Source organism: Photinus pyralis, unplaced genomic scaffold (assembly GCF_008802855.1).
Source record: "Photinus pyralis isolate 1611_PpyrPB1 unplaced genomic scaffold, Ppyr1.3 Ppyr1.4_LG5, whole genome shotgun sequence".
Classification (NCBI taxonomy): Eukaryota; Metazoa; Arthropoda; class Insecta; order Coleoptera; family Lampyridae; genus Photinus; species Photinus pyralis.
This window is the reverse complement of record NW_022170596.1, coordinates 27,123,298-27,134,127: the sequence shown is the minus strand read 5'-3', so window position 1 is coordinate 27,134,127 and position 10,830 is coordinate 27,123,298. Positions and strand designations below refer to the sequence as shown.

The window sequence follows — 10,830 nt, the reverse complement described above, 5'->3', positions numbered from 1 at the left end:
CCGCCAGGCCAGACTCCGTGATGTGTAACCCTCAAGGTGTATACAGTCCTCAATACTTGTCACAATCATTTTTGAGGGAAAACAGCTCTACAGGAAAACGAGCTTCAATGGCTCTTTCTCGAAAATGATCACAACAAGAAAGCGAGTAGCAAAAATTGCTTTCGTGCGCAAACGAATTACGAAGGGTAAATTGTTATTATTTTACCATAGATATTCGGATTACAAACAATCTTATAATCTATTGGGAAGTATTCGACTGGGATCCATACAGTAACTCCTTAAAGGACTCCTCATTGATCGTCTCCAACTGACTATTAATCTCAACATTATCCCTTTCCGCATTGATATCATCATAATTGGATAAACATAAGGCCTCTACATCTGAAAGAATCGGCGAGAGGCTTAAAGTGTATGTCTCCGAGGTTGTTTGAGTAGACGGTGGGTAGTTTAAAATTTCTTCAATGCTGTCTAAAATTGCTCATTTATAAAAGTAGAGTGTTTGAGTCACTCACCACCCTGCGTTGGTGTCCGAGGTAAGTTGCTTGCGTTGCTAATTGCAGAGCTCATTTGATTCTGTTTAAGCTTCTCGACTAAGTCTGGCTTCCGGACGATGTTACCGGGCGGGTCAGCCGTACACTTGTGAGAACGTTGACTGATCTTATACCTAAATGATTTATTGCAAGCGGTGCATGTGTAGGGCATTGCGCCGGTGTGTATCCGACAGTGAACTAAGTACGACACACGTTGCCTAAAAGATTTACCTGGTGGTGCTGTATTACTAACTTAGTCTGGCTTTATTGTCAACTCACCGCAAGTCTCACATGTAAAAGGTCTCTCGCCTGAGTGAATTCGTTCGTGGTTATGCAAGGTGGATAACTCCTTAAATGCACGACCACATTCCAAACACACATGGGGTTTGTTATCGGAATGGTAGAGCATGTGTTTGTGGTACGATTGCTGGAAGGTAAAGTATTTGTTGCACTGGGCGCAGTAATAAGGCATTTCACCTACAGATCAAGTTTGAGTAAAAATGTACTGCGGGAAAGCTCACCTACCGGTATGCAGACGTTTATGCTTCTTCAAAAAATATTTGGTCGTAAACAACTTTAAACAAACATCGCACTCCCAGTGCTTGTCCGGCAAACCCTTGCGCTTATCGACTGTCTCAGCTTCTCCGGCATCAGCCACCAACCGATTCTTATAATTATTCTGGACGAAACTGAAATGAGCGACTCGTAGGTGCACCATCAAGCTGCCACGCATCTTAAACTGCTTCGGACATAGATGGCAAAAGTAATTATATTTGCCTTTCCTCTTTTCTGCCGTTTGGTGCAGTAGCTGTTGATGAAGATCCAATATCGTTTGGTCCGAAAAACAAAAATCGCAAATGTTGCACTTATACACGGCTCCCTGATCCATTGCAATCTCTTGGACCGGTCTCGATACCTCACTGGAAGGAGTCGCATGGCTGATATGCGAGAACAGGTGAATCGTTAACTTGTCCAGTCCCAGCAGAAGTTCGTTACAAACGGGGCAAGAGATGTGAGTGGTGGCGACACTAATTAAGCTCGTTCGTAACGAATCGACACATTGAAAGTGCGGTTTTAAGCAAAGGGGGCACGACAATAGTGACATGTCTAAAACGGACGGAATTGCGATAATGAGGAAACATGTGCGTGCAACTGTGGCGCGTTCTATTTTTGATTTCGAAGTGTTTATGCTCTTTCTAAAATTAGGCGCGCGCCAGAGAAGGGGAATTTGAACAAAAATATATTTCATTTTTTAACCTTCACTGATGTCTCATTTTCGATGCAATTTGGTCATTTATCTGGGGCTTGATTGTGAAAATTTGTTTTAGGTATGATCTGTCTGATTTATCTACCTACTTAAGTCCCTGCATATTGCACCTGCCAGAACATGTAATAATTTAAAAAAAAGGAGCATTTAATTCGGGAATAGGGCACTTAATTTGTACTTAATTAGCACCTAATTATGGTTAGTTTACCTTTCATTTTCTTGGGTTTTAAAGGTAGTGTTCTGTTGAGTTCATATCAGAGCTGGGTAAAGCCCTCTTGAAAAGGGCTTGAAGCACTAAGCACCGAGCACTTTGTTTTGATAAAAGTGCCTGCAAGCCCTAAGCACTTTTATGTGATTAAAGAGCTTGGAATTACCAAGCACTTTCTAAAGTAATTGAAAATACAAAGCACCAAGCCCTTGGAAAGTGCTTGAAGCCATTAAAAGTGCTTGAATCACAGTAATTGACAATATAAATTAATATAAATATAAACAATATAAAGCACCTTTCATATTACTGGAAACCAGGGTTTCTAGTCTATAACTTTTGATTGAGAAGTCTGATCGAAAAAGTACGAATTGATTTGGATTCTACGCACCCAAATTAATAAGAAAAAGTGTTTTCCCGAGAAATTTTGGTGTAGTCGATTTTTGGTAAAAAAGGAAGGTTATACACTGCCTTTTTTTGAGCCCCGAAAAAAAAATTGTCTCAGATCGACCCGGAAAAAAATTTTCTTATAGAATGTGGCCTGTAGAATCCATAATTTCAAACAGTTCCAAGATTGGGCTACTAGTTCAAAAGTTCCAGCCCTTTGAATTTTTTTTCGAAATTGGTTTCTAGTCTATAACTTTTGATTGAGAAGTCTGATCGAAAAAGTACGAATTGATTTGGATTCTACGCACCCAAATTAATAAGAAAAAGTGTTTTCCCGAGAAATTTTGGTGTAGTCGATTTTTGGTAAAAAAGGAAGGTTATACACTGCCTTTTTTGAGCCCCGAAAAAAAAATTGTCTCAGATCGACCCGGAAAAAATATTTCTTATCGAATGTGGCCTGTAGAATCCATAATTTCAAACAGTTCCAAGATTGGGCTACTAGTTCAAAAGTTACAGCCCTTTGAATTTTTTTTCGAAATTTGTTTCTAGTCTATAACTTTTGATTGAGAAGTCTAATCGAAAAAGTACGAATTGTTTTGGATTCTACGCACCAAAATTAATAAGAAAAAGTGTTTTCCCGAGAAATTTTGGTGTAGTCGATTTTTGGTAAAAAAGGAAGGTTATACACTGCCTTTTTTTGAGGCCCGAAAAAAAAAATGTCTCAGATCGACCCGGAAAAAAAATTTTCTTATAGAATGTGGCCTGTAGAATCCATAATTTCAAACAGTTCCAAGATTGGGCTACTAGTTCAAAAGTTAAAGCCCTTTGAATTTTCTTTCGAAATTGGTTTCTAGTCTATAACTTTTGATTGAGAAGTCTGATCGAAAAAGTACGAATTGTTTTTGATTCTACGCACCAAAATTAATAAGAAAAAGTGTTTTCCCGAGAAATTTTGGTGTAGTCGATTTTTGGTAAAAATGGAAGGTTATACACTGCCTTTTTTTGAGCCCCGAAAAAAAAATTGTCTCAGATCGACCCGGAAAAAATATTTTCTTATAGAATGTGGCCTGTAGAATCGATAACTTCAAACAGTTCCAAGATTGGGCTACTAGTTCAAAAGTTACAGCCCTTTGAATTTTTTGCAAAATTGGTTTCTAGTCTGCTGGAAACACTTTAAAAAACACGCTAGAAATAGTACTTCCGCATCGTAATTATACTGGAGGAATTAGTGGTTTTATGGCTAAAGTTTTGCTTGTCCAAATTTTGATTTAAAACGATTAGGTAAACAAAAAATGTTGTTATCGGTACAGTACTCTCCCCGTACCCATGGGTAATGACTAATGTAGAAGTAATAACTGCATGTGCTATAAAAGTAGGTACTACAAGAAAAAAATCCAGAATGTTGCTCGGAAATTCCTTGACACTTGTTACTTGTAAGTACGTACCTACCGAGACGTATCTTCTGAAATAATTGAAATTAGTGATAGTATGTTACGTGAAGAAATGCACAGAGAAAATTTGTAAACTTTTGGTATGTAGGTAAGAATTCTTAATTACAAATATAAAAGGACAATAAAAGATAACAATTCCTTATAATCAAAGTAAATACAGATATAAGGGTTAAGACTTAATTAAAAAAATAACTTGCAAACCAAAATTTAAACTTCTAATACTATTCTTGTGCTTGAAGCCCTTGATAAGTGCTTGAAGCTCTTTAGAAGTGCTCGAAATTGTATGAAAGTGCTTCAAGCAGTTCAATAGGGCTTGAAGCTCCAAGCACTTTTAAAAATTGCTTGGTAATTGAAGCACTTTTTCCTGAATTAGAAAAGTAATTGAAGCACAGAGCTCTAAGCACTAAAAGTAATTGAAGTCCTTTAGCAAGCACTTTTTTTCAAACCACTACCCAGCTCTGGTTCATATGAACCTGGCAGAACGTGTAATAATTTGTAAAAAAAAAGGAGCATTTAATTTGGGGATAGGGCACTTTAATTAGCACCTAATTATAGTTAGTTCACTTTTCATCTTGGTTTTTTGAGGTAGTCTTAGCTGGATCGGATTGCGCAGTATTTGATTTGGCATTGGTTTCACTTTTATTCGTTGTGCCTACATACAAAATTTCCAGTGGTGTAGTGCCAAATTAAGCAGTGCCGGAGCCGTTAAAATGTAGGCAACCAAGGGTATCGAATACACCCCCCCTCCCCCAAGCAAAATTGGGGTCCAGGAAAATTTTTAAAAATTTGCAGTAAAATAAATGGGTTTTGAAACAATTTCAGTTCGTAGATTTTTGAATAAATTATTGCTCTAAAGGTGTAAGGCTTATCTAAGTCGCAAATATCATTAGTTAACATCACTTATCTCCGTCTCCTATCCTGTGCTCTCTAATGCAGTGCAGTGCTTCGCTTCGGCTCCACTACATCACTGAAAATTTCATTTAAATATCTTAACAAACAAAAAATCGAATTGTGCATGCTCAAATAGTATATTAGGGGGCAAAAATGTGTGTGTATTTTACTCCCGAGGGATTAGGGCGCACGGCATATGCGCTATTTTTTGTACTCCTGTAATCAGCTGCAGCAATTTCAACGTTAAAGCCCAAATTTAAAGTACTACCTCCCTTATTCAAAAAAATGTATGGAAAACGGTGTAAGTATAAAATATGGTCCAAGAACCAAAATGTACATATCAAGGTAACTATTAATAAATTTATAAATTATCAACTTCAGGAGTGTTTTCGGCCCAAAAGTTCTACGATATTTCGTAGCCGAGATCTCGATCGATTTATAAAAGACGTCCAAACTGCCGACAGTTAGTGAAACAATAAGCACTTTTTTGAAAATCAAAAATGCGCTAAAAACATTTGGGCAAATTATAAGATTCCGTAGAGAAAAATATAACTCTCGCCAGGAAAGATTGCCGGTCACAGCACACCTCGTGTCGATTTACAATCTTTGTTTTTCTTAAGATGCGAGCGACTTCCGGAATAGAATCGTGCCAATATTGAACGAATAGTCTTTTTGTTCAACATTGACTCGATACTATCCCGGAAGTCGCTCAGATCTTTAGAAAAAAATAGATTGTAGACTGGGATCAAGTGTTCTATGACTGGCAATCTTTCCTGGCGAGAGGTTTAGATTTTCTAGTATACTTACTTAGCTGACTTTGTAAGAGACGCAGAAAAAATCTCTTCCTTGGTGCAAGCCTCGACACCATAACGAACCAAATAGTAAAAAAAAAGTAGCTCTTAAGATATAAATTTGAAAGAGTCACAGTCGTAGGGACGGACAGACGGATGGACGCACAATAGTACATTTTTTTAAATTTGGGGAAATGCGCTAAAACCTTGGTTCTGCGTACGCACATTTTCTTACACGTTTTCAATTATCTTTATAGGAGCAGCTTTTGTTAAAATTTCAGAAAAAAGTGCTCCAGAAATAAAAAGGTGAATTTGCGCATGTGCAATCAACGACCACCTGCAAAAAATTACAAATAGTGGTTTTTGAGATATTGAAATCAGCTTCCTTATTTTAAATGGACGCCATATTGTATTTTTACTCAGTTTGATACAGTTTTTTTCTCTTTCCAACCATGTATAACAACATTTAAAAAAAAACATGGCAAAAATTACAATTTTCATTTTTTCTTCATAGTTGGCCATGGAAACAGCAAACAATTGACATTTTGCAATGTTACAATTGTCTGGCCGGTCAGTAGTTTTATTAAAGAGTTAATTACATAAAAAAATATAATAACGGAATTTAAAATTACAGCAAATGTTCAAAATTTTAAAATTCATTATTAACTAAACACATTCGGCACCGTTTAGCTACTGATTGCAGTTACCTTGCGCAGTGTATACCTGTTAAAAAAATTTTACATTGTTAAATGACAATTAGGCCTCTATGGTAGTTTTGTTTCCATGAAAAAAAAATGAAAATTGTAATTTTACCCATGTTCATTATTTATGAATGATAACTTGTTATACATCGTTCGAAAGAGAAAAAAAACTATCAAACCATTGAATTTTTTAATTCAATGATCAAACTGAATAAAAATCCAATATGGCGTCTATTTAAAATAAGGAAGTAGAAATTTTGAAAAAAAATGTTCTACGTCCGCTGAATTTATCCCATCGAATCTTGCAACTTTTATTTGAAACCTTTTTCGATAGCTCTCTTTGTTACTAAAATATTTGACCTAAATATCGATTTTCACCTTTTTCCAAATGGTTTCTTTTTTGCAAAATATCGCATCAGAATATGTATTGATCAGCATCAAAAACCACATAACTTTGCCCAATTTAACCGAATCTGAGAGTTATAACAACATATAACAAAAAGAGAGCCATGTTATCCTATTCAATTTAAGACACCCTGTATAAAAAAAATAGATGGCGCATGCGCAAACTCGACTTTTTTTTGTGGACCAATGAAACATGTTAGAACATGGATTGCGCGCACACAGAACCTTCGCGCCTTTCCACAAAAATAAACAAAGACTGTTAATGTGGAAATGAGATTTTTGTAAATAGTTTACGATCACTTTTTTAACTTTTCATTGTTTTTTTTTTTTGTAGTACACTCAATCGCATCACGAAACGGCACCAATTGGGCGCTACATTCAGTCAAAGTTTCGCTCGCATTAATAAAATATTCCTCCTTCAATTGTAGGTTTTCATTGGAATTTGGAATCTTCAACGGTAACAATATTGAAATGATATTTAACGAAAATTGAAGAGGTCGGAAAACTTCCCCTCCCAATACTTCGCTTCACCTGATGAATAAATAGATGTTTAGAGGCTCTTGGATAGCGCAAGTGTAAAATAGTAGAGCTCATTTAGGCCAGTAGAAATCTAAAATTCATTTTCGAGTGTGACCATGTTTATTTGGATTGTTGGCCCTTTAATGGATTATGAGTAATTAAACTTTTCATACAGTAGGGACACAGTTTCAATTATAGTCGCTTGAGCTTCAAAGGTTTACCTTTCTCCCTTCTCAATTTCTTGTACAACACCACCACCGGTTGCGTCGCCAGGTCTCCTCGTCTAATACCCTAGACAGCACCGAACGTTTTATGTACAGGGTGGCCAACTAAGAATGCGAACTAACTCAAGTTTGTTTAAATCGGCTCAGCAGTTTCTGAGATACAGGGTATTCTTTACGGAAACCTTTGAATACCCCCCACCACTTCATTTTTAGAGATACAAGAAAAATTGTCAAACAAAAATTGGTCAGATTATCGTCAACTTCAAAGACCGGACATTTTTTTGTTAGGTTAATATAGAGGAATTCACAGAAAAATCACTTTTTTAGATTCCAGATTACAGCCTCCTAGCGGCCATTTCAGAAACTTAAAAATATTTTCCAAGCTTTTCTCGTGGCCGTTTTAGTAATAAATTTTTTTACCACAAGCCTCTACGATGGACAGGTTTCCAGATACAGTACCTCGCATTCTTATTTGGCCACCCTGTACATGCGTTGATGGTCCACTATTTGTACATTCGTCCTTGGACAACACAATGACGTCATGTGTACGTAAATATGGGACATCCTATGATCGTCCACGTAAGTATGTCACATGTATGTCAATATTTGGACATATGGACCAAATTTGGACAAAACTAGTAGCAGATGTGGACATTCAATGTATGTATACCTACTACCTCAAAATCATTGGTCTATTGTACAATCTTGGCCTATCTGGGAAGGCACTTAGAGACTGTATAAAATGATGGGACTACAGCAGGGCCGTAGCCAGGGGGTGCTGAGCACCTCCTGGTCACCACCTGAGCACCCCCTGTGATAAAATGATATTTATGCCAAAATAATAATTATATAGTTTTACGTTGCACATAACATCAAAGACAATAAATTGATATCTTTATTTTCGAATGTCAAAGAGCAAATTTCCTAAAAGCGTACAAAAATTGTCAAAGTATTGTGCATGGTCTGGTATGATTCCACTCTTTTTTCTTAACGCTACACCTCACCGCCTCCTCAAACACTTGGTCCAAATTTGTACGATATTTGGCCGAGCACTCTATGTAGCTTTCCGCCTTTATTTTACGTTTTAACTTCCTCCCCTCCTTTTCAGTGACTATTTCCTTTGTAGGATCCTGCCTTAAGTCAATTTTGGTTCCTGAAAGTGTCTCGGTTATTTTCGGCGGGGGACCATTTGACTCACCCACCCACTAATATAATCGGAGTGTGCGGCATGTGATGTCTGATTTCTGGTGCCCATTTCGCCGCAACGTTCTCGTAGGAGGCGCGACCGGTAACCGAATAGCATATCAAGAAGCAGGTGGTCTGTAAAGAACGTTGCAACAATAAATTTTGATTATTCGCGCTTACATTTGGATAGGACAACGGTCTTAATCTCTCGTAGTCTTCTTGTCCTGCCGTATCCCATAATGCGACATTATATTCCTGGTCATCCACCTTGATAACTTCCGCGTAATTTTCAAATCTGAAAGTTAGCCACTATACCTACACTTGGTGCAGTTAAACGTTTTACACTTACACTGTCGGTACGTACTCTTCGGGAAATTGGTTGTCTTTGTACGAAATCAACAGACACGTTTTTCCAACCATTCCATCACCAACGACTGTAATTTTGACATGTTTTATTTGCGAACCCATTTTATAAGTACTCTAAAAAAATGCGAATAATATGGCCTTGCACACTATTTGCAGTTAAAGCACATTTTATGATTATTACGCTGGTTTAAAGAATGCGGTATGCAAAAATCACATTTTACGTTTATCTAACGGAAAGTGAAAAATGGGGCGTTTCCAGGAGTGAGTAAATTCCTTTTATCACAATTTACACTAAAAAAAATTAAATCCGCAAGTACCGTTTCGAAAAAAGCGCGCACGTAAAAATAGACTTCATGCTTGTACTTTTAAGCTGGTAATTACAGACTATCCATCCGAATGAGCCGTGATGAGAATTCAAGAGGTAATGACTATCACTCAGAGGAAATTCTTATCAGCACGTTATCTAATCTCACTTAGGACAATACTCACTGCTTTTTTAGCCCGCGATAAACGACAATTTTTGGTGTTTTTTTAAATACCATTTTATGAAAACGCTCGCACTAATTCCATTCCTCGTATGTTTTTTTGTGCCTTTTTAAATACTGCACAGTTTCCTTTGATCTTTGTGAATGGACTCGCGGTTCGTGAGTCATTACAATTATTGTATTTATTTAATGAGCGGTCATTTGCGATGTCATAATTTTAAGTGGCCGCGCTAAGCTTTGAGAATTGGGCCATTTTTCTCCCGCATAAAACGCGACTTACCTACTGAAGTAATTAAGACGGTTTTGGGTTCATTAAATTACAAGCACGCGAGAGTTTACCTTTATTCAGTATCGCGCGCGTTGCTCTTGTCGGGACCGTCATAATTAACATAATTCTGCAGTAACAATCCGGAAGTTACATGTTAAATACATATTTATAACCTCTAAGAAGAAAGAGCAACACTTTTATAAGTCTGTCTGAATTGGAATAGGCAAAGTAGCTCAAAATAAGTAATAGAACCCTATAGATAAGATCAAAGCAGAGTAGAGATAAGTACACCAACCATTTTCGCTTTGCGAGTGCCCTTTTAGAGGTTTGGCCACCAATACCCACTCGCCTTTAGTCCATCCGTCCGGATAGCTGTAGTTTGATCAAATTTTAATGGAGAAGCGGTAATCACACTTTCAAAATGGACCAGACAAGACAAAATTTAGTTTAGTAGCTGCATACTTGCCTCCTTTACCTCTCTGAGACCTCTATAGATTAAATTATTATCAAAATAAAACAATATAACAAATTCTAAATATTTCAAGAGTTAATAATAAACTAGTATAAACTGTGCACAAATCTTGTGCAAATAAAGCGCATTTTTTTTTAACCGAAATAGCTTAGTTGGGTACTTGGTACTAAGGCATTGAATTTAATAGTTATAAATTCAATGGTAGTAGCAAGCTATATTTATTCATGTTTACCTTCCTGCTAGATGATTAGGTAGTGGGGAGGTTTCTTTTACACATAAACATTCAAAGGCCGCCTAGTATATGTACATTCAAAATCTACGCCATACAGTGCGTTCGAAATGAGAGGGTTACATCTCTTTTATTTGGAGCAATAAGAAAATTTATTAAATATAATTTTATATGTGACATTATCTATCTGATCGCATATTCAAACTTCTGGTGTAACCGGAAATCGATGCAACTTTGTTTTTCAAATGAAATGCCTATATTTTTTACGATATTTCAAAAGAGCAATCAATTTGCTATACGACAAAATAAAATGTGCATTTGGTTGATATACAAAAAAATAGAGAAATTTGTTTTTCGCGAAGGATCTACGAAGCCTTAGTATAGAACACGGCATGCTAGATTTTATAAATTTTCTAAATATTGCATCACGAATTTCTCCATTTTTTTTACATTC

The 10,830-nt window shown here is 36.6% G+C and overlaps 2 protein-coding genes across 9 annotated transcripts; both read right to left on the bottom strand.

Annotated features, from left to right (window-relative positions):
• Window positions 1-180: 180 nt before the first annotated feature.
• LOC116172799 (zinc finger protein 271-like) lies at window positions 181-1,794 on the bottom strand. 2 transcript variants are annotated; one of them, XM_031490069.1, is made up of 4 exons: window positions 1,056-1,794; window positions 810-1,007; window positions 513-761; window positions 181-468 (listed from the first exon to the last, which is right to left on the bottom strand). In XM_031490069.1, exons 1-4 carry the CDS (start codon window positions 1,777-1,779, stop codon window positions 239-241), a joined length of 1,401 nt encoding a protein of 466 aa, XP_031345929.1. In that variant the 5' UTR covers window positions 1,780-1,794; the 3' UTR covers window positions 181-238. The 2 variants fall into 2 exon arrangements, with proteins under 2 accessions (XP_031345929.1, XP_031345930.1); XM_031490070.1 differs by having other exon boundaries at window positions 516-761.
• Window positions 1,795-8,248: 6,454 nt separating this feature from the next.
• LOC116172802 (ras-like GTP-binding protein RhoL) lies at window positions 8,249-9,795 on the bottom strand. 7 transcript variants are annotated; one of them, XM_031490076.1, is made up of 5 exons: window positions 9,747-9,795; window positions 8,906-8,990; window positions 8,737-8,851; window positions 8,574-8,691; window positions 8,249-8,524 (listed from the first exon to the last, which is right to left on the bottom strand). In XM_031490076.1, exons 1-5 carry the CDS (start codon window positions 9,787-9,789, stop codon window positions 8,316-8,318), a joined length of 570 nt encoding a protein of 189 aa, XP_031345936.1. In that variant the 5' UTR covers window positions 9,790-9,795; the 3' UTR covers window positions 8,249-8,315. The 7 variants fall into 7 exon arrangements, with proteins under 7 accessions (XP_031345936.1, XP_031345940.1, XP_031345942.1 ...); XM_031490080.1 differs by lacking the exon at window positions 9,747-9,795 and adding an exon at window positions 9,412-9,552 and having other exon boundaries at window positions 8,906-9,036; XM_031490082.1 differs by lacking the exon at window positions 9,747-9,795 and adding an exon at window positions 9,412-9,458.
• Between the last annotated feature and the right edge of the window lie 1,035 nt (window positions 9,796-10,830).